The sequence below is a fragment of the Thamnophis sirtalis genome, unplaced genomic scaffold, assembly GCF_051295495.1.
Source record: "Thamnophis sirtalis isolate CommonGarterSnake01/CBP01778 unplaced genomic scaffold, rThaSir2_p1.2 scaffold_3, whole genome shotgun sequence".
Lineage (NCBI taxonomy): Eukaryota > Metazoa > Chordata > Lepidosauria > Squamata > Natricidae > Thamnophis > Thamnophis sirtalis.
The window spans coordinates 38,890,857-38,917,853 of record NW_028261383.1 but is presented as its reverse complement, the minus strand read 5'-3'; the positions used below and the strand labels follow the sequence as shown (position 1 = coordinate 38,917,853).

Here is a 26,997-nt window from a genome sequence, read left to right as displayed (position 1 = left end):
AAAGCAGCCAATTGGATTTCCCTACCAGTTACTGTAACTTGCCTTCCCTCCAGAAGGAAGCAGTAGCGACTCCGCCAGAGAGAAAGAAGGAGAAAGCAGGGAATCATAGAGAAGAGAAGGAAGTCTGAAGGGTTACTCTAGTGTAGGAGTTCGATAACCGCAGCGTGCTGGGATTCCTTTTGGAAAGCCTGCAAGGTAGGTCGCGCCCGAGGTGAGCATTCAAGCCAAGGCAAACGGGACGCGTCTGTCGCCGTTCGCTGACCGAAAGGAACGCAAAAGGTTTATTTTCTCCTTGAAAGTTTCTTGAAAGTTTCTGCGAAGCATACCGACTGTCCAAGTTGGCTCTTTTTTTGAGGTTTCTGGGTGGGCTGCCTAGGTTTCTAAGATTAGGATGAGGTTGAATTGAGTTTTCTCGAAGAGATGCAAACGGATCTGCTTCTGCAGAGCTGTCAGCTCGTTGGCCGGAGTTTGACCGACACAAGGTTGACAACACTTTGTCATGCGTAAAGCTGCAACGAAGCCATTCCGGCTTCAAAGCGGGGCGGGGGGGGGGGCGGGAATGCTACTAGGGTTGCGAGTCGAGGCACACTTCCCTGATAGTTTGTATCTTTGGAGATTTAACTCCCGAATAAGAAGTCTGTGCTGAGACAACGCAATGTTTTGCCTGCTGAGACATAAGGCCAATTAACTTGATGGAATGCATTCAGCGAAAACTCCTGTAAGTTTTCATTCGAATTAGGCAGCTAAAGCTTCCCATGAATTTGTGGTAGAGGTAGCAACTTCATAACTGAACCTCCCATAGGTGGTTGCCTGCAATCTTCATTTCATTTCCTTTTGACTCTTCGATTTTGTTTTAGTGTAATAAATTTATTCCCGCCACCCTATCTTTTCTACTAAGTTGAAAGATGGCCTTGCAAAGGCTTTTTCTCCTCTGGGCTTAAGCTTCATTCCTATAAATAAGCCCCGTTCAATTCTGTGTCATCTAAGGTGTTTAAGTTTCACACTCCTTGACTTACACGTTCCTCTCTTTTGAGGTTGTCACATTAGAATAAGTTGTACTTTCTCCTCCCTAACTATGCAGATGTTTGAACTACAAATGTAACTGGCAAATTGCCTTGATACTGTTGTGTAATGATCAGGGTTGAATGTAGCTTTAAAGGGCAAAATGGTGGTTATAGTAGCTTTGCCTCTTCTTTGTGTGTGTTGCATGGGAGACATACATTAAACCAAGGTCTCCAAACTTGGGAATTTTTAGACTTGTGGACTTCAAGTCCCAGAATTCCTCAGCCAGTCATGTCCTGCTGGGGAATTTTGGGAGTTGAAGTCCACATATATTAAAGTTGCCAAGTTTGGAGACCTCTGCATTAAACATTGGTAGAGCTTTGATCATACTGTCAGGGTACTAGCCTTAGGCTAGAAATTGAACCATCTAGATTAACATCTCCATTCATTAGTTCCTTCCATTTTTCCTAATTTGCAATTTTACAGAAGGCTGTTAGAAGGAAGGATTCAAAGGTTCCTGTGAAGGATAGATTGGATAAATGATACACAATTAAATTATCAGTTGTAGTTAGATGAATTACCATTTTAATAGAGACTTTGCAATTAAAAAAAATAGCTTTAGTTGCGATCTTGTTGCTGAAGTCATGTAATGTGAAGTCATGTAATGATGAAAATAAAAATAAAGTATGTTTTGGGATGTAAAGTAAGTGATATCATTTTAGCCATTGTCTATCCACTGCTGGATGAAGGCCTCTTTCACATGTTTCCAGCCTATATAGTCCTGAGCTTTCTTTTGCCAATTGGGCCCACAATATTTGCTGGTGTCGTCAATCCATCTTGTTTTATGTCTCTTTTGTGGATGGTTTTATCAAGTGGGATCCATTCTATGCCTGCCTGGTCCACCTGCCATCAGTTCTTCTTGCCGTGTGACCAACCCATTTCCCTTTCAGTTCTTTTACTCGCTTGATAACATCATATATTTTTGTTTCTTCTCTAATCCTAGTCTTTTTGTCTTGTCTTATGATGCCAAGCATTTATCTTTCCATGATTCTTTGCACCATATGTAGCTTTTGTATAGATTGTGAGGTTTGCGTCCATGTTTCACTGGCATATGTTAGAGCAGGAGGTGATGTACAAAAGACTTTATTTTTCTTCTTTTACCATGAACATTTGTCTTTCTTGTAGTGCTCTATTAATGTGTCACGCATAGCACAGTGCAAAGGTTAACTTGTGGAGTGCAATACTTGTTAGTTGTCAGGTGGTATGAGATAGCTGACAAAAAAACCCCAACCATTTAAAGATGACAGATTTTTCAGTGGCTATCCTTCATAATACTGTCTTTCTAATAGACTTTTATAGGAAATAATATTTTCCACTTGGATGTTACAGAAAGCATGAACTGAAATGTTTTTCTAAAATTATATAGGTTATCAGATAGTATTGTGGGATGTGAATATGTATTTTAGGAAACTTCCTAAAAGAAATACCAGTATGTAATTCACATAGAGTGCCAAGCCAAATAGAACATTTTTATAGCTGGACATACATAGAAGCCAAAAACACATTTGAACTGGTCTACAGATTATGAAACATATGAAGGTCTGAAACACGTGTGAAGGTCTCTTACCTTGAAACCTGTTTCACCTGTCTAGGGACTTAGTAGTGAATACTCTTGACAAGCATGAAGAGATAATGGTGGAATTTATTACAGTAATAAATTCACCCACACACACTTTCAAAGGAGATACAGGAACTCAGGATCTTGTGCAATAAAGGTAGTCCTTGGTTAATAACTATTCATTCAGTGACTGTTTGAATTTATGATGGCAGAGAACATCTATGACCAGTCCTGGGAGTTGTGGCCATTGACATGTCCCTGTGGTCATGTGATCAACATTGGCAACCTTCCCTGGCAAGGAAATCGGCAGGAGGTCATAAATGATCAATGGGGAAGCCACCAGGAGGTTGCAAATGGCAAATGTCATATTTAACAACCTAAAGTGCCAGAACATTTGCCATAAGTTGGCATAATCAATGACTTCATGCTTTACATGCTTTACAACTAGTTGACTTAGTCAACTGTCACTGTTAACCAAGGACAATTGAGGACATTGTGTACTTAATTATACAATGAAAAACACAGCATACTGAGAATCATTTCAGGTCCTCACCACATCATCTAAAGCATACAAAGAATTTCTTCAGCAGCTTTATCTGAGAGGAACTGCCTTCCCTGCTTTCAGAGGTTTTCCCAGAAATCATGGAGACAGCCCTAAAATGGTGGCTCCAAACCTTCAAGAGTTGTGGCTTGTGAAATCTTCAGGTAGTAGATTTGAAGAAATGATTAAATTGCTTCACAAGCTTCTCACCAAAGGGTTTGTACAGGTAGAGCTACAAAAGTGTATAGCTCTGTTGCATAAAAATTATTACCTCTTTCAACACCTTCATATCTGCATAGTATTAACTTGGTGGCAAGTTATTGTATCCTTGAGCTGTCTGAAGTTTTCTTCAAGGTTAGAAAGCAATTCTAAGGAGTGAGATCACTGAAATCTTGATCATTTAAAAATTATTTATTTACAGCATATAAAAATTTGGCAACTGTAGCTCCACATTGTCAACAGAACATAACAATGCTATTGGTAATCACAATAAACAAGCTCATTCCCGAGAGTTAAGTAGATTATATCAAGTCAAATAGACTCTTGCACTGATAGCACAATCTTGAGAATGATTGTTTAGAATAAATCCCACTGTATTTGAAATTGGTTACACCCAGCAGGAAAGTAGAGATAAAATTGTTTTGACACTCTCCTAGACCCATTTCTAAGAAAGCCTCCTTTCTATACTCAAGTCGTTGGTCAATTACATATTTTTATGAGATCTCAGAATCTAAGATAACTAATTTTGGATGCTTTTCACAGGTGCTAAAGTATTCAAAATGGAAGCAAAGAAAACAAATATATTTTCTCCAAATTCTCCGGGACAAAATGTGAACCCTGATCTCGACATTGAACGGAAAAATATCTCTTTCCCCATTGAACATCTTACTAATATACTGGACAACGGAGCAAACAACACCAAGCTCCGGAGGGAAGTTGGTTAGTAGATAAAAGAACTCGTGACAAATTAAATTTCTATTTATTTATTTTTATTTGACTCCTACATCTCTGTGTCTCTTTATATACAATGTCTTTCTTTTTCTATGGACATCTTCCACCATTGCAATATTGCATATGTTTGTTTGTTTATTTGAATGTTTGTTTTAAGACTGGAATCATCTCTTTGATTTTAAGCTACAGAAGCCAAAAGAAGCAGCAAACATTAAAACCAGGCCGACTACATTCTGTGTAGTCTTTGGAATTTAGTTCATGAAATTATCAGTTTTAAAACAGGAAAAAATATGTCCCTTGATCAAGGAGAAAAACACACACAAAAAAGCATACATCTAGGATTCAGAAAGAAACCATATCTGGGTTGAGAGTTGAGGGAAGAATCTCTTTTTTATTTTTTATTTATTTACAAACATGTAAAATACACACACACACAAAACTTAGATGTACACCACATTTACACAATACAATACGAACAGGAGCTTCCTGTTCTTTCTAATAGCAATTATCATCGATACCGCTCACCTTACATTATTTCCCCTTCTATTGTATTTCATTTGGATTTCACCATTCTTAACCTCTTATTTTACTTATAACTATTGTTTTGAGTGTTGTTGTATTCCTTCATTGACTCCTGTTTCTTTCCTCCATCCACCTATACCATTTATCCCATATCTGGTAGAATTCTGATTCTTCTTTTCCCTTGATTTCTTTAGTTAGTTTCTCCATTTCAGCACAATCCATAACCTTTCTTATTATTTCATCTTCATTTGGGGTTAATTTGTTTTTCCATATCTGGGCAAAGGCGATCCTTGCTGCCGTAATTATATGTAGTATTAAATAATGGATTTCTTTTTTGTATTTCGCAGACATTATTCCTAATAAAAAAACTTCAGGTTTCCATTCTATTTTAACCCCTGTTATTGCCTCCAGCCAATTTTTGATCATTTTCCAAAAAAAATTAATCTCCTCACAGGTCCATCATAAATGGTAATATGTTCCATGTATTGATTCGCATTTCGAACATTTGGGGGAGGTATTTGTTAAGATTTTACCTAACCTTGTTGGTGCCAGGTGCCATCTGTAAAACATTTTGTACTGGTTTTCCTTGTATGCAAAAGTGATAGTGTCGTTTTTAAGTTTGTTCCCCAAAATTTTTCCCATTTTCTAATTCAATATTATAGCCAAAGTTCTGGGCCCATTTTATCATTTGTTCTTTCACAATTTCCTCTTCCATTTTATACTTCAGGAGAAATTTATATATTCTCCCTATCATCTTTCTATCTGAGCTTCGAATAATTTTATCCAATTCATGTGGTTCTGTCATATAATTCAGTATCATTATTGTATTTAGTTTAGATTTGAAGGTAAGTTAGCCAGTCAACTTTCATGTTTCTGTTCTGCCAATTCTTCAATTGTTTTTAAATTTCCCTGTCTGTCAATTACTGAAAGTCTCTGTATCTTAGCTTTTTGTTCATATGTATAAAATTTGGATGGGTCATCCTTTCTGTCAGTGAGAGCCAATTCGGGATTTTCACATAGTGGATTTTTTTTATTTTGAGCCAATTTTGCAATAATGCTCTTCTAATTAAATGATTTTGAAAGTATTTGTGCGTTTTATTTTTATCATCCCATAGCCAGCCTGCTTGCAAATCATGGCCTTCTAAGGTCAAAATTCTTTTATTCTTTAGCTCTATCCAATCCTTCACCCATGTTATTGTTATTGCTGATGCGTATAATTCCCAATTTGGTAATGCTAAACCTCCCCTCTCCTTGCTGTTTTGCATTCACTTTAGTTTAATCCTCGCTTTTCGTCCCTGCCAAATGAAGCTAGTGATTATTTTGTTTAATTCTTGAAAGAATGTTTTACCCGGATTAATAGATGCGGCTTGCAACAGGAATAAGATTCTTGGTAAAATATTCATTTTAATTGTCGCTATACGTCCCATGAGTGATAGCTGAATATTTTTCCAATTTTCTAAATCTTTCTTTATTTGTGTCACTAATTTATTATAATTATCATCTTTAATTGTAGAACATTTTGCTGACACCCAGATCCCCAAGTATTTCACTTTCTTAATTATTTGCATTATGGTTGCTACTTCCAGTTCCTCTTCTTGCTTTTTTGTCATGTTCTTGGTTATCATTTTTGTTTTGTCTTTATTCCTATAGTCCTGCCACTTCGCCATATTCTTCTAATTTTTGAATTAATTTCAGGCTGGATTCTAATGGATCCTCTAGAACAAATACTAAGTCATCAGCATAGGCTTGGGCCTTATAGTCTTCATTTTTGAGTCTTAAACCTTTTATTCCCTGGTCTTTCCGAATTTCATTTAATAAAATTTCCAAAGTTAATAGCAATATAGCAATATAGCAAATAGCAATATAGCAATAGCAGTAGACTTATATACCGCTTCATAGGCCTTTCAGGCCTCTCTAAGCGGTTTACAGAGAGTCAGCATATTGCCCCCAACAATCTGGGTCCTCATTTTACCCACCTCGGAAGGATGGAAGGCTGAGTCAACCCTGAGCCGGTGAGATTTGAACCCCTGACCTGCTGATCTAGCAGTAGCCTGCAGTGTTGCATTTAACCACTGCGCCACAAAGGAGAGAGGGGGAATCCCTGTCTGACTCCTTTTTTTTATTTCGATCTTCTCTGTTAGTTCTCCATTCATCAGAACTTTGGCTGTCTGACTGTTATAAAATCCTTCTATCATTTTTATAAATTTTTCTCCAAATTTCATCTCGCCTAATAGTTTTATTATAAATTTCCAGATTACGTTGTCAAATGCTTTTTGTGCATCAAGGAAAACCAGTACCATTTCTTTTTCTGGATGCACCTCGTAATACTCTAATGTCTAGGGTGACTCTCGTATTATTTTTAATGTGTCTGTGAGTAAAAATCCGTTTTGGTCTGGAGGTATTCTATTATTTAAAACCTGTTTAATTCTGAGGGAAGAATTTTTATGTTCTGAAAAAATTCTGTTGCTAAAAATAAAAACATGGTGTTCCACATTAGAAAATGTATTATACATTCAGAAGATTGGAAGTTCAGTCTAAGCCAGAAAAGACCTTGTTCTGAAATTCTGAGTATACACAATAATCGGACCTAAATTAGTTACGTCAATCTTCTGATTCAGCATTCCTTACTAAACCTGTGAGCTTTGCAACAAATTATCATTACACATATTATATTCATATTTTCAAGAGGGAGATATGTAATATCACAGCATTCTTAGTAGTAATAGTTATTTCTTTGCCCTATGATACAAAATAGAATGTGAACTCTAATAGTAACAAATTCCTTCAGTGTGCAATTTGTCCTTAGACCAAGGTTGAAGAATAGCTCATGTGACACCTAATTGTCACATCTAAATTAATTAAGGGCCTTTTTATTTATGTTGTCATATGAAGAAAAGCCTGAAAACTTGTGTAATCTTTTGTAATAGAGTAGTTGGCTTGGCTCTCATATATCATTGTGAAACTATGGTAATTTATTCTTTAGTGAGCCAGTTATTGTAATAACTTTTAATGTATTCGTCAGTAAGTCACTGTAACTATTATTTTAAAAATAAATTAAGTCAATATTTTTGGCACATGACTCAAATTAAAAAAATATTCATCTTTAGAGAATTGTGTACGTTGAAGTTGGAGCTCCAGCCTTGGCAACTTTAAGACTTGTGAAGAATTCTGGGAGTTGAAGTTCACAAGTCTTAGAATTGCCAAGATTGGAGTCCCCTGTGTGTACGTGTGTGTGTGTGTGTGTGTGTGTGTGTGTGTGTATGTATGTACATATGTACGTATGTATTTAATGTCACAACCCCTGGTATGCCCAAATATGGGAGGAAGCCTACTGTTTCCTTTCTCTATCAGCTCGTCACAAGAGACCATCCAGACAGAAACCCAATATTTTTACTGTTGCCTTTGTTACATTTGTGTTGTATTTGTGCTGATAAATAAATAAAGGGAGACTAGTATAGATCTATTTCAAGATATTTAGCTCTCATCAGCTAGCCATACCCTTACTGGGATTCAAACCTGGGCTGTATTACATATTAGGCAGATGTGTTAATCACTAAGCCACTGTCAGCTAAGTCAGCTGATAAAGGAGGAGAACCTTGTGGCTTAGTGGTTAACACATCTGCCTAATATGTAATACAGCCCAGGTTCGAATCCCAGTAAGGGTATGGCTAACTGATGAGAGCTAAATAGCTTGAAATAGATCTATACTAGTCTCCCTTTATTAATTATCAGCACAAATACAACACACACACACACACACACACACACACATATATATATAGTGTGTGTGTGTGTGTGTGTATGTTATGTATATATATGTGTGTGTGTGTATGTGTATATATATGTATGTATGTATGTATGTGTATACACACACACACACACACACACACACACACGACTGGCCCAAGGTCTTCCTGTTAGCTTCCGCCTCAGGCAGGACTAGAACTCAAAAATCTCCAACTTTCTAGCCTTAATGCCTCAACCATTACACCCAACAGGATCTCATTAAAGTCAAAGGTACTATAACATAATTTTTAACTGTAGCTTATATCTTCTTCACTGCTTACTCTTGGCATTAAGTGGGGCATTCTAAATAAACCTGACCAAATTGTATGTTACATCATTTTGTGATTTCTTCGCCATTATATTAGACTTTTTTTCCCATTCAAAAGTACTTACTGGTCAACATACAAACCTTATCTGTTAGAGGCATCTGTTTTGGAAGTAACAGCTAAGCAGAAACAACATGAAATTCCTACAGTCATTTGCAATGCTCCGGGGAATTCTTTAGAGCAAAATCTGAGGAGATAATTGAAGATGTTGTAATGTTCTTCCCTGTGTTCCCATGTGCTAAAAGAATGCTTATATATTCAACAGAGGCTGTGCTTGAGGCTGATCCAGAGTTTAGCCAAGAAAACCAGTATTTCCAGAACCAGAATGAAAGATATGAAAGTGCAGTCCGAAAAACTGTTTACCTCTCACAAAAGATGGCTAAAATGGGATGGATTGAAGATAGCCCAGAACAGAACTACTGCTTTAAGTAATTTTAATTTGGTAGTATATTTTTTTCTAAATCAGTGGGTTCAGAAACACATTGTATTCCTTAACAGAATTGGAGAAGGGCAATTGTAACCCCATGTTACAAGCCACGTGACCTATAGAAAGCAGTAGAGCTTACAAGCCTAGGGTTTCACTATAAAACTAATTGATTTACTGGAAGCAATTAGGAATTATTTTTGCTTTCTGCTCTGAGTATTTTCTTGGAGGATGTATGCAGAGATAATGAAAGAGGCAGATGCGGCTTTCGAAAAGGGTTAGCAAGATTTATCAAGTGGTTTGGGTTATGATTTTTAGAAAGGAGAAAACAACATCTAGAAATAGATCTCACTTATGGAGGCTAAGCAAGGTTGCTCCCCTGAAATTTTAAACATCTAGCCCTCTCACTGACTACTAATGAATTGTATATTGAATACACATTTAAAAAAAACATTTTTATTTAAACAAATCATACATCATTAAGCAAACAATGAGTCATCTGAGTACAGTTTTGTGTCAACATATTTAACATTTACTATCATTTTTAAAATAATTTTATCTCTGCTTACCTTTACATTTCATTTACATTTCAATTCAGCTTCTACCCTATAAATCTTCTTTCCTTCCCAGTTTATTTAATTTTATATCTCTTTTTGTCTATATTTGTTTTCTATTCAGTGATAAAAACTCCCTCAAATATTATAATACTCCGATTCTTCCTTCCCCTTAATTGCCAATGTTAATCTATTCATCTCTGCACACTCTACTTAATTACCTCTCCCTCTGGAGGGATTTTTTCCATCTTCCAATTTTGTGCAAATACAATTCTAGCTGCAGATATTACATGAATAATCAAGTACCACTATATTGAATACACATTTGTGAATCATTGTTAGAGGACATAATGGCATCTGTGTTTTTGCAGGTTTCTTAGTGACAATTTGGCATTTGGCCTACATATAATTTTTATGAAGAGCATTTTGGCTTTAGGCACCGATGAACAGATTGACAAATGGATTCCTTTAGCAAAAAAGAATTTCATCCTAGGGACCTACGCCCAGACTGAATTGGGACATGGTAAGTATCTTTGGCTGGCATCGTGATCCAGATTTCTGATTTTATAGACTCTAAGCCAAAGATTCATAAAGTGCCATTACTTGATATGAACTAATTTGCAACACACACACACACTTCACCCAACACCCAGGAAGGATGAAAGAAGCTAGATTTTTTTTTTCAGTAGGATTTTTATTGGGTCTTACTGAACAGCAAGAGAGAGGAGAAATTGCTCCATTTTGTGGCATCTTCATCTGAGTGCTTTCTCTTGTTTTCACATACACAATGAGGTTGGATTAAGAGGCTGACCTAAATGCAAATCAAGTGCTCTAATATACAAGTTGTTTATTGAAATTTTATGGAGGAGGCTGTAAGCATAACTCTTAGTGATTCTGCAATGGAAAGTAGGAGGGCAGCAGCCAAAAAAAAGATTTTATCAGGTTTGCTCAATGGTGGCAACTTTAAGATATGTGAAAGTTTGTAGAGATTCTCTACCTTTGGGTCAACCATGACCTGGATGACTGAGAATCTCTACAGACGTTTAGCTACACAATTTGGGATGAATACCCCTTGAATGGTGTGGGAGTAGGAATGGATTTACAGAGAAAAAAATGCAGACCACAGGAACCAGGAGCACTGCTCAGGTGACCCTGGAGATACAGATAAACCTCTGAGTGCTTCAAGGACCCTCTAAAAGGATGCAAATGACCAGCTGTCTGCAAGGAATATAAATCCTTCCATTCCCCACTGTCCTGTCAGAGCTGAAGAAGCTTCTTGGGTGAGAAGTGAAATGTCTTCAAAAGAAAAAACAAGAAAGTCCAGTTGCCGCCCAAAAAAGCAACTTTGGGTTTAAGATATGTGGGTTTCTTTTAAGAGAAGCTCTTGTTAATATGACTATTTTTAGTTGGTTATTGTTAGCGGTTATACTTTTGATTTGCAGAAGCCCTTCTTAATGTGAACATTTTTCATTGGTTTTCATTTATGATTTTCTCCATTGTTGTATGGCCACTTCTATTGCCAAATAGTATCCCGTTATCATCATCATCAATCTTCACAATCAACTGCAATGCAAATTTTGTACAGAAAAATAGTTATACAAATAGAATGTAACCTTAACCCTAAAGAAATAAATGTTCATAACCTCCATGTCTTCCACTCGGTTGGCCATAAGCACTTGAGAATACCCAATGCTAAAGAAATAAATACTCATAACCTCCATATCTTCCAGCCAGTTGGCCATAAGCACTTGAGAATAACCTAATGCTTAGGTAAAGCGGCCTAGCAATTGACCAAACCAAAACAATACAAGTCTAGTGTATATATAAAGTAGTTCTACATTCTGGATACTGCCAGAGAAGATCTTTTGCTTAGTTAACTTTTAGTACAAAGACCTTCAGTTCAGTTGTCCTTTACAGTCACTGAGCAGTATGAGGCACTGTCTGTCAACAAAAATGAAAGCAGAATCTTTTCTCCAGTTATCTATTGTGTCTGGTCCCTAAGTGATTTGGGGACTTATAAGTCCACCTGGACAGGCACCCAGCCTTCCAGCCTATAACTAGAGCAGGGGTGTCAACCTTGATTTCATTGAGGGCCGCATCAGGGTTGTGTTTAACTTCAGGGGAGGAGTCAGGGGGACATGGCCAGGATGGGTGTGGCCAATTCAATGTCACTTCTGTGAGGGTCGCCTGGGGTGGCCCAAGCACTCTACCACCAAAAACGGGCTCCCAAACGCCGTTTTCAGCTGCGACAGGCTCCTGCAACCCTCTGCCAGTGAAAATGGAGCTAGGGAGCACCGTGTGTGGCTTTCCCAAGCTTCATTTTCACTGACAGAGGCACTGCAGGCTGGTCCTTTGCTATTTCCAGGGCAGGCCTATGGGCCATATCTAAACATCCCGTGGGACGAATCCGGCCCCCCAGGCCTTGAGTTTGACACCCCTGAGTAGGTGCAGAATGATTCTAATTTTGTCACAAAGGTTGAAGCTGATCTTTAGGTCAAAGCTGTGATCTCTGAAGGATGGAATGGAAAAATTAGTCATAGTAAGCTATTAGACAAATCCAACCAGACAGTGATTTTATGATTTTGTATAGATGTTTTAGAAACCTCATATTTATTGGTGTATGTATGCATGTGTTTTAAGAATTGAACTAGAAGTCCAGACAAAATGAGATGATCATTCAATGAGTTCTTATACCAAAGTCAGCTCTACTCCCAAAATCATGTTAGGAAATATTAAGTATGTCTAAAATATTACCTTACTTTTAACTGAGATCTTTACAAAGTTGGAATTTGCTCACACCAAGAGAAACTTTGCACAAATTTCATTCTTGAGCAAAGACCAACTAGGATTGCTAAATCTTGCTAGCAAACATCTATGGAGATTCTCAGTCATCCAGGTCATGTTGTCCCAAAAGTGCTTTTTCAAAAGGCAACTGGACTTTGAAAATGCACTTTTGGGAATAGTTAGCAAATATTCAATCTGCTGCTAGTTGTCTGATATGCAGAAAATGGTCTGTTTTATCTTTTTGTTGCAAAGGATCTAATCTTCGAGGCTTGGAGACCACGGCCACATTTGACGTAGCCACTCAGGAGTTTATCCTAAACACACCAACCCTCTCTGCCATGAAATGGTGGCCAGGAGACCGTAAGTACTAAGCATGCTGATGAATTGGAATTAAATGGAATGAACTGCTAGATTCATTTATTCTTTTGTTTCCTTCCAGCCTTTATTTAATGTGAAGGCTAGAACTTTCTTGGTACAATCACTGTTGTGGAATGTGGAACACATTCCAAAATCAGTCAGGACCAAGCAGTGAACTTTTCAAGTCAGTTTCAAGTGTTTGGGTCTTGTCTTCCTTATGACGACTTCAACAATTAAATTGAATAGTTAGTGAGATCATATAGTAAGATACGGATATTCTGGACCATTATTTTTAACCAAATGATAATTTCTTTTCTTCCCATCTTCTTGTAGTGGGCCGGACTGCAAGTCATGCTGTGGTTTTTGCTCAACTTTATCTGAAAGGACGTTGTTATGGCATGCATCCATTCATCGTACAAATCCGCAGTCTCAAGGACCATTCTCCATGTCAAGGTGATGTTTTAATGAAGCTCTTGAGAAGAGTAAGCTAGTCTTTCTATTCTGCCAGGCACTGGAGGAAGAAGAAGAAGCCACCCTTAAACAAAGAATGCCATATTCTCTTTTTGATCTCTGGAGAATCTTTTAGATACCAATGGAAGATTAGTTTGTAATTTCTTAGATCTTTGTTTTTCCCTTTTCTGAAGACAGAGTCAAGATGGGCTCTCCTTCAGACATCTTGCACTTCACCATTTCTCCTGGATTATTCATGGGTTCAGCCAAACCATTGATTAATTCCTTTATTACCCTAAAGCTGTGATGGCAAACCTATGGCACGTGTGCCACAGGTGGCATGCAGACCCATTTGTCCGGGCACATGAGGAGTTGCCCTGTTTTGAGGCCATTTTTTCACCCTTTAGAGGCTTCAGGAGCTTCCCTGAAGCCTCCAGAGCATGAACAACCGGTCCTATGGGCAAACCGGAAGTTTGGGAACGTACCTCTGGTTTGCTCATAGGGCCAGTTTTAGCCCTCCGGAGGCTTCCCTGAACACTCTGGAGGGGGAAAAATGACCCTACAAGCAAACTGGAAATCAATTCTGGGTTGCTCATAGGGCCAGTTTTAGCCCTCCGGATAGCAATAGTAATAGCAGTAGACTTATATACCGCTTCATAGGCCTTTCAGGCCTCTCTAAGCGGTTTACAGAGAGTCAGCATATTGCCCCCAACAATCTGGGTCCTCATTTTACCCACCTCGGAAGTATGGAAGGCTGAGTCAACCCTGAGCCGGTGAGATTTGAACCGCTGACCTGCTGATCTAGCAGTAGCCTGCAGTGCTGCATTTAACCACTGCGCCACCTTGGCTCTTCAGGGGCCTTCAGGGGCCTTCCGGAGGCTTCCGTGGAGGCTCTAGAGGGCAAAAAACAACCCTATGAGCAAACTGGAAGTCACTTAAAGGCTCCCCAGGCTCCTATAAAGCGTCTGAAGCCTTTGGTGTGTGAAAAAAGCACACCAAAAATGGGGGGAAGCGCTGGTTGTGTGTGCATGCGCACTGGGGTCATGCACATAGCATTATGGGTATAGCACACCTGCGCATGACCTCCTGCGCTCCCCCCACTTTTGGCACATGAGCCACAAAAGGTTCACCCTCACTGCCCTAAAGTGTAATTCATCCCACCTTGGAGATTTAAGCAAAGAGGTACATCCTACCATGTTTCTAGCAATTTCAAAGATTTAATCTTGCCTCAACACTCTGCTTTTTGGGGGTTCTTTGGTTTAGTTGCCTTTAGTTGAAAAAGACTAAACAAATGTAAGAATTAAATAGCTCTGCCTGATGATGATGTTGATGATGGTTTCCCCTTATTTTGAATGCATCTAAAAAAGCCCTTTTTGTTCTTCAAAGCATCTTTTTCTAGCCTCTGCTCATTTTGAGCTTTTTGCTTCCCGACACCATTTCTATTGTTCAAGATTATATGCCTAAACAGGTGGTCCTTGAGTTACGACTATTATGGAGCCTGCCCATTACAATTGTAAATCATAGTTGGTCATGTGACCAATCTGATTTTATTGCAGCAGTCATTAAGGGAACCCATTGTTCACTATGACATAGTTTGGCTAAAACCTAAAAGTGCCCATTTTGGGCAAAACTGTCATAAAATGAGACCATGCGACTACAGGATGCTGCAAATAGCCATGAATATGGCCATGTTGCTGAGCGCCCAACGTGCGGTCATGTGACTAGAGGAGGGGCAACCATTAAAACTTTGGGTCTGGGTCATTAGTTCCCTTTTTTGGGTCTAACTTCAAATGGTTGCTAGGCAACTGGTCATACATTAAGGACTACCCACACTTTTCCTTCTTCTCATATAGATTCTTTCCATACCTAAAGAAAAATGAGAAAGCTTATTTCAAACTTTTCTCTCTCTCTCTTTTTCTCCAAACCACCTAAGTTCTTGTTCAACTTTTCCAGTGGTGGTTTTCCCCAAGGTCTTCCCCACACAGCCTTCCAATACTTGCCCCCTTTTGCATTTATTTTAACAGATTAGCTTTGTATCCTCGTTGTGCAATGGAAGATTTCCATTTTATGAAATCATGTTACTCATTGCTTTTTTGTTTTATTCCTCAGGAATAACTTTAGGGGATATAGGTCCCAAAATGGGCTTTGATAATGTTGACAATGGCTTTCTCATCCTGAAGAACGTCCATGTTCCAAGAGAAAACATGCTGGCCAAATTCTCTCAGGTATACAGTAGATAGATAATTCTCATGTATTCCAATCAGTTGCAGAGTACCAAAGATCACAGAATTCTGATATTTGGTTCAGAATGTTAATAAATCTTCCTCTCCTCTCCTCTCCCCACCCCTCCCCTCTCCTCTCCCTCTCCTCTCTGAATTTGTAGTAGCCGGGGCTACAGAAGGTTGAAATGTAAAAAGTTGAGCCTTGCATACACTATGTACTATTACTACTAGTATTGTTGTTTGCACAATCAGCCAGATTTTTGGACTGTATTTGGCATATTTATCCACCTATCGTCCTTCCCAAGTACCTGGGCAAGACATGTCGTTGTTTGATAGTGTTAAAGGCATTGTTTCAGGAGTAAGCGGTTCCTAGCAAAGCTACCTTTTGCAATTGACAGATGGAGATTTTGTCAATGACGAAAGTATTCAAATAGTGCTCCAGAGGTTTTTGGGATTTCCACCCAAGGTGCCTATTATTATTGGTACTATGTTTTCTGTTGCCACAGTCATTCTACTTCTACAAACAGGTCTTTGCATTTTGTTATTTTCTCCAATTCTTTCTGGAGTCAATCATCAGCTAAACATATACCAATGTCACATTCAATCTAGACAGCATCCTATTAACCAGAAATATTTTATGGAAGAACTAGTTTTGATTTCCCTTTTAAACATACATTTAAAAAGGAATGCTCAAATCATTCAGCTTTTGTTATGATTTTTCCTTTTCAGTGTTACTTTGGGGGGGAGTGTGCTTTTTCAAAAAGCAACTAGATTTTGTTTCTCCAGAAGCTTCTTAGATGAGAAGCAAAATGTCTTCAAGAAAAAACAAAGTCCAGTTGCCTTTGAAAAAGCACCTTTGGGGCAACCATGACTTAGATAGTTGAGAATCTCCTTGAATATTTGGGGGAGGGGTATTACTCTCGTACACTTGGGTTCATATTAAATATACTACATTCACCCATACTTTTATATAGGATGAAGCAAAATTGGCCTATATTTGCTTCTCAGCCTCAATTTTCACTGGCAATGTTGCATTTTCTTTCTGATACTCACAAAATATGCAGGATTTAAGAATAAATTCTGAAAATTATTTTTTTCTTGATGCCTATCAGCTCTGTTCCCCAATATCTTTGTCTTTAAATCTCATCTTCCAGGTTCTACCAGATGGTCAGTATAAGAAACAAGGATCTGAGAAAATCAACTATTTGACTATGGTTGTGATTCGGGTGACCATCCTTCGGGGTTCAATTGTTCCCTGTCTGATGAAGGCTTGTACTATTGCTATCCGATACTCTGTGGTGCGGCGGCAATCTGAGTTAAAGCCAGGGTATGATATGAAAAGAGAGAAATGCTTCTGTCTGAATGTCATAGTTTCCCATAGTTACATACCCACAAAAGGGGGACATGGTGGCTCAGTGGCTAAGATAGTGAGCTTGTTGAGCAGAAAGGTTGACAGTTCGAATCTCTAGCGCCACGTAACGGAGTGAGCTCCCGTTACTTCTCCCAGCTTCTGCCAACCTAGCAGTTTGAAAACATGTAAAAAATGCAAGTAGAAAAATAGGGACCACCTTTGGTGGGAAGGTAAGTGTTCCGTGCGCATTCGGCGTTTAGTCATGATGGCCACATGACCATGGAGACGTCTTCGAACAGCGGTGGCACTTTGGCTTTGAAACTGAGATGAGCAGTGCCCCCTAGAGTCGAGAATGACTAGCACATATGTGCGAGGGGAACACACACACACCTAATGCTAATCTCTTCTTACAATAGTGTTTTTTTTATTTTGAGCAGGGATAGATTTAGATTTAGATTTTATTAATATTTATAGGCCGCCCTTTTCCCTGAGGGGACTCAGGGCGGCTTACATAAAATAGGGAAGGGGGGTACAAGACAATAAACACAAAACAATACATAAGAGTAAAATAGTACACAACATTCATTCATCATTCGGGTGAGGACAGATTATCTTTATCCCCAGGCCTGACGGGCTAGCCAGGTCTTAAGGGCTGTGCGGAAGGTCTGGACGGTGGTGAGGGTACGAATCTCCACGGGGAGATCGTTCCAAAGGGTCGGAGCTACTACTGAAAAGGCTCTCCTCCGTGTGGTTGCCAGTCGACACTGACTGGCAGATGGAACTCGGAGGAGGCCTAATCTATGCGATCTAATTGGTCGCAAGGAGGTAATTGGCAGGAGGCAGTCTCCCAAGTACGCAGATCCACTACCATGAAGGAAATTGGTACTGTTTTGTATGTTGCTAGACTACAATTTTCAGCACTTATTCTGAACACTATTGCCTAGAATTGTTATGTTTCTGCTCAAGTAGAAAAAAAATATTTTAGAAATATTTGGGGGGATCCAGATGCCCTACAATCTGATTTTCCCATGGATGCCATAGTCACAGATTAATTCTCCCAACTTCGATTAAGAAGCCTTAAAGGCTTTTTTTTTTGCAGCCTTCATAGAATTGAATGCAATATTTGATTTTATTGCTCTGGATGGTATAGTAGAAATTGAAGAATCTACCACTAAAAGGCTATTTATTATTAATGCTCTTTGTAGCATATCCTGCTTTGGTTCAGATTTGGCTATGCTGGACATCAGTTTGCTATTTCTATGTCTAGGGCAGGTGTGTCAAGCTTAAGGACTGCGGGCTGGATCTGGCCTGCAGGTTGCTTAGATCTAGCCCACAGGGCCACCCTGGAAACAGCGAAGGATCAACCTGAGATGCATCTGCCAGTGAAAATGGGCTCCCAATCTCCGTTTTCGACTGGGTCTGCCTCCTGCAATCCTCTGCCAGTGAAAATGGAACTCAGGAGGGTCCCATGCTGGATCAGCCTTGTAGTTGCCTCTATGGACCAGCTGGGGGGACAGACGGGACAGAATGGACGGCAGATGGGACGGACGTGTCCTGCAGCACTTTGGTGACCCATTTTAACTGGCAGAGTGCTACAGGAGACCATCCGGGAGGCTCTCACAACAGTCACTCGAGCCCTTGTGATCTCTAGGCTGGAATACTGCAATGGGCTCTACATGGGGTTGCCCTTGAAGTGCATCCGGCGACTACAGTTAGTCCAGAATGCAGCCGCGCGAGTGATAGTGGGCGCACCGCGGTTCGCCCACGTTACACCTGTCCTCCGCGAGCTGCACTGGCTACCTGTTGGTCTCCGGGTGCGCTTCAGGGTACTGATGACCACCTTTAAAGCACTCCATGGTAGTGGATCTGGGTACTTGAGAGACCGCCTCCTGCCGATTACCTCCCTTCGACCAATTCGATCGCACAGACTGGGCCTCCTCCGAATCCCATCTGCCAGTCAATGCCGACTGGCGACCACACGGAGGAGAGCCTTTTCTGTTGCAGCTCCGACCCTGTGGAACGATCTCCCCGCTGAGATCCGTACCCTCACCACCGTCCAGACCTTCCGCGCAGCCCTCAAGATCTGGCTCTCCCAGCAGGCCTGGGGATAGGTTCCTAATTCACCCGCCCGAGTGTTTGATTGTTGAACGAAAGTTGTGTTTTACTATTTTTTTCTTTGTTCACATTTTGTTTTGTTTTTGATGTTGCACTTCCCTCCCTTGTGATTGTAAGCCGCCCTGAGTCCCCTCAGGGAAAAGGGCGGCCTATAAATTTTAATAAATTCAAATTCAAATTCAAATTCAAATCCAGGCTGAAAATGGGATGCGGAGGTGTGTGTTTGTGCACACACACACCCCCCCCAATGCCCCATTTTTCCTAGCAGAGGCACCGCAGGCCAGTCCTTTGCTATTTCCAGGCTGGCCCCGCAGGTCAGATCTAAGCAACCTAAGGGCTGGATCCAGCCTGCAGGCCTTGAGTTTGACACTCAAGTTTGAGTTTGGGATGAGGCAAGTCTATTGGAGGACCAAACTGTATCACCCATGGCTATGTCTCATGCTAATCTGCTGTCTTAGATGAAATAAAGAAATGTAACTCAATCTTTCCATTTTCCTATTGTGAAAAAGAGGGAAAAGAAGCTGAGATTTGGTGGTTTGCACTAAGTTTGCTAATGGAGGCCAAAAGTGTAATCAAGTAGAATGCTCCTATTGTGAAGATAGTTTGAAGATATGTGGGCAAAGTTTCCATTCATCATGGTTAACCCTCAATATTTCCTTTCCTCAGTGATCCAGAAGCTAAGATTTTGGACTATCAGACCCAGCAGCAGAAGTTATTTCCTCAGCTGGCCACTGCCTATGCCTTTCACTTTAGTTCTGCCTATCTGGAGAAGACTTTCGAAAAATGCTACAACCAGACCAAAGAAGGAAAATTTGACTTGCTTCCAGAGGTAATGTGAAAGAGACATATAGCATCTTTTCATGTATTTAGAATGAGCCACAGTGACGCAATGGTTAGAGTGCAGTTCAAATCCCACTAGGCTCAAAGGTGACTCAGCCTTCCATCCTTCTGAGTTGATCAAATTAAGACCCAGATTGTAGGGGGCAATAGGCTAACTCTGTAAACTTAGAGGGGGCTGTAAAGCAGTATATATGTCTAAGTGCTATTGCTATTGCTAGAAAACCTTTGGCCCATTTCATCAGTCAGCAAAATTATTTTTCACTTATCCACTCAGAAAAAATATCTCATGGTCTTCAGTAAAAATTACTCACATGTCAGTTGCTATTGAACTGAGCTCTGTCCTATGTCTTGAGAATCCAAATAAGGATGCTTAAAATATTAAAATACAGTATAAAATAGAAAACCCTCATATACTCCAAACTCTAATGCAAGCACTATTACTCAGACTCTGGCAGCAATTCCTGTAGGTTCAAGATATGTGCTCTTTATAGATTTTAAAGATGTGATTATATCTAAAGATGAAAAGATGGAACAATATACTTCAATATGGTCCACATTTAAAAGCGTAGGCATTAACTATATTTGTATCATTATGAGGACTGAGATTGTTGGGGGCAATGTGCTGACTGTAAATCGCTTAGAGAGGCCTGTAAAGTGCTGTAAAGCGGTATATAAGTCTAAGTGCTATTGCTATTATTATATGGATCCTTTTTTTCTTTTGTTTAGTTTCCTTTTAGTTTAGTGCTGTAGTGTTCCAGATTCCATTCCAACCGTACTGGTTGGAATGGTCCCGGAGTTACCCACATGCACGCATGCAGCGCATGTGTGCCATCTATTGTCAAATGATACTTCCGCAAGCCTCTGTGACGCTCCAGCTGCTCCGTGGAGCATCACGCAGGCGCCGTACATGCCATGCGTGTGCGCTGAAGCACCAACAGCATAAAGCACCGGTAAGGAGCGTGGGTGGTCCCTCCAAAGCACCGTACCGGAATGGTATCCGGTGCTCTGGGCAGGATCTGGTACGCCCGTACTGGGGCGTACCGCTTGCAACCCACCACTGGTGCATACACATTATCAACTGTAAGATCTAGAGCAGTGTTTCTCAAACTTGGCAACTTTAAGATGTGACTGGGAAATGTTGGGAGTTGAAGTCCACATGTCTTAAAGTTGCCAAGTTTGAGCAGCATTGATTTAGATTTTTTAATTGAAATGTATTTTCTATTGTTTTCTGTACTTCACTAATAAAATGAATTTTAAAAGCAATCCAAAGGGACAGTTTCAGAAGGAATGTGAGTGGAGCTTTTTCCTTGTTGGAAACAGAAGACTTTGGCTCAATGGAGAGTTGTGGTTTCAAGAGATATTTGTGCATTGGCTTGTTTCACAACCACAAAACAAAGGCTTCGGACATGGTCCAAGTAATGTTAAGAGCTTTTAAGCCTGTTGTCCAGTATGGATGCTGTTATTAATAGCAGTAGTGCTTTTTTAATAGATGCAATATTGATTTAAGAAGGTAGGGAGAGTTTTAAGTGTGTGCTTAACTCTCTCCAGTATGAATCAGTGGGACTTGATCTAACCACTGGTAAGCATTTCTTGCCTACATTTGAGCGAATAAAATATTTTCTAAGCTGATGTCCTCCAGATGAAGGGTCATTCCAATAGGAGGTTCTCAGACTTACTATGCAAGACTTTTGAAGGCTAGAGAAGACTAACCTAAAGAAGTTTTATTTATTTATACTGTACTTTCTCCCATCCTCCAATCCCTGGTCTGAATTTACCATATAAAGTGTGAATATAAAATGGAAACAGATGTAAAGCCTCATAAATGTACATGAGAAAATGAAAATGTACTTGCTTAATCATTTATTTTTCATGTTCTGAATGGAAGTATTGGAGTTATATACCATTTTTTAAAAATGTATTTGAGTCTGTGTTTACTCTTGGCAACATCATAGGCAAGTTCCTACAGTTTTTTTGGCAAGATTTTGGAAATGGCTTGCCATTGCCTCCTCCTTAAGATGAGAGAGAGGGACTGGCCCAAGGTCAGCCAAATGACTTTGTGCAGTGGTGGGATTCAAATTTATTTTTACTACTGATTCTGTGGGCATGGGTTGGTGGGTGTGGCATGGCTTGATGAGTGTGGCAGGGGAAGGATACTGTAAAATATCCATTCCCTCCCGATCAGCTGGGACTCGGGCGGCAGAGAATAAATGTGGGCGGGGCCAGTCAGATTTGGTATTTACCAGTTCTCCAAACTACTCAAAATTTCCGCTACCGATTCTCCAGAACTGGTCAGAACCTGCTGAATACCGCCTCTGGCTCTGTGCCTAAGTACAATTCACAATCTCCCAGTTCTAGTCTGATGAATTCACCACTACCTCAAACCGGATCTGCCTTACCATTTTAATTTCTGCCATTTCGCAGCTTCATGCCCTGGCAGCAGGCCTAAAAGTGATCACTACCGAGTATTGCTCAGCTGGAGTGGAAGTGTGTCGAAGGGCTTGCGGGGGACACGGCTACTCTCTTCTCAGTGGCCTGCCTTCTATTTATACGAAAGTGATCCCGTCGTGTACTTATGAGGGAGAAAACACTATCCTCCTCCTGCAAACAGCCAGGTAACCTCAGTGAAAAAAATGTTAACTTTCATCTCTGAACCTTTGCTAGAAACATCCTAGATCTAAGCAACCTAGAACGAAAAATAATTTTCCTGACTATTAGAACAATTAATCAGTGGAACAACTTGCCTCCAGAAGTTCTGAATGTTCCAACACTGGAAGTTTTAAAGAAGAGATTGGATAAACATTTGTCTGAAATGGGTGTTTCCTGCCTAAGCAGAGGGTTGGACTAGAAGACTTCCAATGTCCCCTCCAAATATTCTATTCTATTCTAAAGCTTTTCCAGAATACCTTTTACAAGCACTTCTGCAGCTTGTTTATAAAATGAGCGGTCTCTAGCAGTCCAGCACTTGCATATAATGAAAGGAGTTCCTGCAGGGAAATACTGCAGGGAGAACTTTTACATTTGCATTCTTACTTCTAAGTGTGTATATTCCTTTACTTAAAGATGGGGAGCTATTAGTGCTCATTGGCTCCTGATACCTTAAGGAACAGAATATCTGAGAACATTCCAACTTCTTAGGAATCAAAGCTGCAAGAATACTTGAATTACAGCTTTTGTGAGAAAGGGGGTGGGGGGATTGGCTGGACTGAGTGTCTCTCTAAGGTTCCGGAAAAGAATACTTTTCCCTTTCTTTTTATTGTTGTGGTTATCTTTAAAGGGGCAGGGCTGAACTAAGGAGTTATGGAAATATAGTGGTGTAGCATTTATAAGGAAACAGGGAAAATAATGTGAGCACAGATTACATAGTAAAGTTCTTTTCTGTATTCTGATGTCCAAATCTTTTTTTGCATCCCTATTGTTCATCTCTGAAAATAATTGTCATCATTCAACTCATCTTAGGATGTGTCTTGGTTTTCATTTTTATTTTTATTTTCAGATTTCTTATAAAATGCTATGGAATGGCACAAATGGGCCAGCCACTTCCTTCATCAGTTGCCTACTTTTCTTCGGTGGTTTTTGGAAAATGTCAAGCCCAGGGAAAAGATGATTTCTTAAATCCTGATATTTACACAGATGCCTATAAGCATCGAGCTCTCAGGTTGGTATAAAGAAACTGGAATAGGTTTCAATATATACAGGTAGTCTTTGCTAAGTGAATTCCACCTGATTTTATGACTCTTTTTACACAGTCCTTAAGCAAGTCACTGCAGTTGTTGAGTGAATCATGCAGTCACCATTAAGCAAATTTGGCTTCCCTTGCTGACTTTACTTGTCAGAAGCCAGCTGGGAAAGTCACAAATGATTTATCTGTTATGTACCTGGGATGCTGCAGCTGTTGTAAATACATTCCAGTAACAAGCACCTGAATTTTGATCACGTGATCTTAGGAATGCTGTGATGCTTGTTCAATGCAAGGACCCAGTTATAAGACACCTTTTTTTAGTGCTGTTTTAACTTCAAACCGTCAGTAAATGAATGTTGCTGGTACATCTATTACATGCCAATCCAATAGTAGGATGGTAAAAGATCAGAGAAAATTAAAGATGAGGCAGAAGACTTTAGCCTAAGGTCTTATTTCTTAATATAAGCTTCTTCCCAGAATTCATATCTTTTTCAGTTGGTTCCCCTAATTCTTAGGATTAAACAAATTGGTCATATGAATATAATAGCAGGAGAAAATCTGTGTTGTCACTAAGAGTTGACACCAACTAATGGCGCACGATCATTAAAAAAAAACCGTGTCATTCAGTACTATACTTACCAAAGGAAGATGATTCTTCATCTCCAAAGGAAGAATAAACCGAGGTGTGTGTGTGTGTCTGTATGTGTTCAAAAAATAGAAATCTTGTGTAAAATTCTCTTTCCTGCCTTGTCCATTTAAGGATGCCAATTGCAGCTGAAACCATACTGAAAATATTGGTGTATACTTCTGTCCACTGTCCCATTAAAGTAAAATGTTAACTACTGACTAACATAAACTCCTTGTAAATTAAGATTCCCCTTTATAAAATTAAGTGATTTACCCCATCATTCATCACTTTACCTCATAAACAAGAATGCATGCATGGCCATGCATGCAGTTTCCTCTCTCCTTCTAATAAGGAGAAGGAGGAGGAGGAAATGATACTTTTAGCAAACAGATTCCATGCAGGCCTGCTTTCCCAGCCAAGTAAATAGGATCAAAGGCTCCAGTTTTATTAGCAGGACTGTTCATAGTCAATTTCGTCTCCTGCTGATCCTTTTGTTTCTATCAGCCTCTATTTTCAAAATGATGCCCCTGTCTCATTCATAAATAATTGGTCAAAAGAGGATTCTTATTGAACTTACTTTCTGAGAAGGCCACTGGATACAATATTTTTAGATTCCATGACTTCAGGACTGTTGATGAAACACCTCAACTGAGATGTTTTACCCATCTGTATCTGTATCTGCATCACAATCATCTCCACTGATTAACATTAGACCAAATACTCACATAGTCAGAACTTTACACAGATGGTACAGAAAAACAATCCATATTGAAATGTAACCATGACCACGGAGACATCTTCAGACAGCGCTGGCTCTTCAGCTTTGAAATGGAGATGAGCACCGCCCCCAAACGTTAATATTTGTTTGTATTCTTCTCTTCTCAGGTTTATAAGAAATGCAGCGATGAAGCTTCAGCAGTTGGTTCAGGCAGGAAAAACACAACATGAAGCCTGGAACCAGTGCACTGTGCAACTAGCAAGAGCTGCAATGGTTGGTAACTACATTGTGCTTTTCTCCCAATTAGTTATTTTACCAGGAATTGAGAATCCACCAATTAATCTAGGCTCAGGCAATGAAGCCAAGGAAAATAAGGTGGTTCACACTTTGCAAAATCATATTTCATGTAGGAAAAATGGAAGGGAAAGATGGCATTGATTTTTTAAGCTTTAAGCTTCAAGGTGTGCAAGTTTTTTTCCTAATCTGCCTTCTCCCTATTGCGAATGATTCCACTGAATCCTGGTTTACTGATTTCTGAAGCTGATAATCTTGAAGCACAGGCTCAGCTGGAGTAGCATTGTAGTATTCTAGGGTAGGGGTCTCCAACCTTGACAACTTTAAGCCTGGCGGACTTTAAGCCTGGCAGACTTCAACTCCCAGAATTCCCCAACTAGCTTGCTCTGGGAGTGAAAGTCTGCCAAGCTTAAAGTTGCTAAGGTTGGAGATGCCTGTTTTAAGTCAAAGGCAGACTGTGAATCATGACTTATAACAATTGTCAAATTGGTGTGTGTGTGTGTATGTGTGTTAGAAGAACAGAGTCCTACCTTACAATAAGCAGCTATTAGAGCCAGCTGTTTTCTGCATGGTCCACCAATTTGTTCTTTCTTAAGTTTTCTGTTGACTTTCCTTTTTTGTAGTAATATCTCACGCCTTGTGTTAAGGTCTGTTATATTTTCTTCGAGGAGTTAGGTGAATGTAAATTCAAAATGGCGGACAAAAAAGGATTACTTAGGTTAATGCTGCTTAACAGGCCTAATAATAAAAACATAAGGATTTGTCTAGAGCCACCCACCTCCAACCTCAAACTGGCCAAATATGGAGAGACATTAACCAGTTTGGAGAAAACATGCCTTTCAAATGTACCTCACAGATATGTGAAAATATTTCCAGACAAATTTTCTGACTCCAGTTACTAAAATCACTTTGATCAGCTACTGCAGATATTGAAATGGAAACCCTACTGTGTAGAAGTAGAACCTCTCCAATTGATATATTTCCCACCATCTTTGACATACAGACTTTAGAAGATCATGGATATGACTCTCTGTTAACTTTTTCAGGCTCATTGCCATTACATCGTGGTACAAAAATTTGCTGAAGAGTTGGGGAAACATGCAAAAGGATCTGCTATCGGGAGGATTCTCAAAAATCTCTGTGATCTCTTTGCACTACATGGGATTTTCTCTAATGCAGGAGATTTTATGCAGGATGCCTATTTTTCTACAGAGCAAATTGACAGGGTGACTGAAACTTACCTGGACCTCTTAGCAGTCATTCGGTGAGGTGATTTACTTCTTTTTGCAAAAATGCATTTAATTGCCTATTTGGGTGGTGTTCTTGCAAACCTAACAAATTCCCTAATCTTTGGGTAAACAAAAAGGGAGGTTGGCACATTTCAGGGATCCTTCAAGAAGCACTGATATCGTTTTATTGTTCTCCATAAACCTACTTTGCATGTGCTTCTCTATCAAGATTCACTGTATCATGTGACATTTCTGTGGGCACTGTATGAGTGAGTGAATATGAAAATGGAGTTACTGTTTACTTGCAGAGTCTGAGCAAAAGCCAATTTGCCCAAGAAATGTCTATTTTCATACAATTTAATTGTATCCCGCCTTTATTATTTTATAAATATCTCAAGGGGGTGAACATACTTCCTTCCTTCATCCTCTAATTTTGTCCATAACAACCTTGTTGGTGAGCTGAGAGATTGGCTGAGAGACAGTGACTGGCCCAGGGTCACCCAGCTGACTTTCATGCCTTAAAGTGGGACTAGAACTCACTGTCTCTGGTTTATAGTCTTAACCACTAAATCAGACTGGCTCGAGACCACAGTCACTGAGGAACAC

The 26,997-nt window shown here is 39.6% G+C and overlaps 1 protein-coding gene across 2 annotated transcripts in view; it reads left to right on the top strand.

Moving 5' to 3' along the window:
- The window catches only part of ACOX2 (acyl-CoA oxidase 2), a 36,114-nt gene continuing 9,117 nt past the window's right edge, over positions 1–26,997 (top strand). Inside the window, exons 1-13 of one of the 2 annotated variants that reach the window (XM_087708772.1) lie at positions 1–195; positions 3,924–4,100; positions 9,012–9,174; positions 10,096–10,247; positions 12,761–12,868; positions 13,199–13,318; positions 15,425–15,540; positions 16,692–16,864; positions 19,670–19,832; positions 22,265–22,455; positions 23,337–23,498; positions 25,036–25,141; positions 26,209–26,426. In XM_087708772.1, the coding sequence (XP_087564898.1) occupies positions 3,941–4,100; positions 9,012–9,174; positions 10,096–10,247; positions 12,761–12,868; positions 13,199–13,318; positions 15,425–15,540; positions 16,692–16,864; positions 19,670–19,832; positions 22,265–22,455; positions 23,337–23,498; positions 25,036–25,141; positions 26,209–26,426 (1,832 nt within the window). In that variant the 5' untranslated portion in view covers positions 1–195; positions 3,924–3,940. Of the gene's footprint in view, positions 212–3,923; positions 4,101–9,011; positions 9,175–10,095; positions 10,248–12,760; positions 12,869–13,198; positions 13,319–15,424; positions 15,541–16,691; positions 16,865–19,669; positions 19,833–22,264; positions 22,456–23,336; positions 23,499–25,035; positions 25,142–26,208; positions 26,427–26,997 lie in introns of both variants that reach the window. The other variant, XM_087708773.1, reaches the window with a different exon arrangement.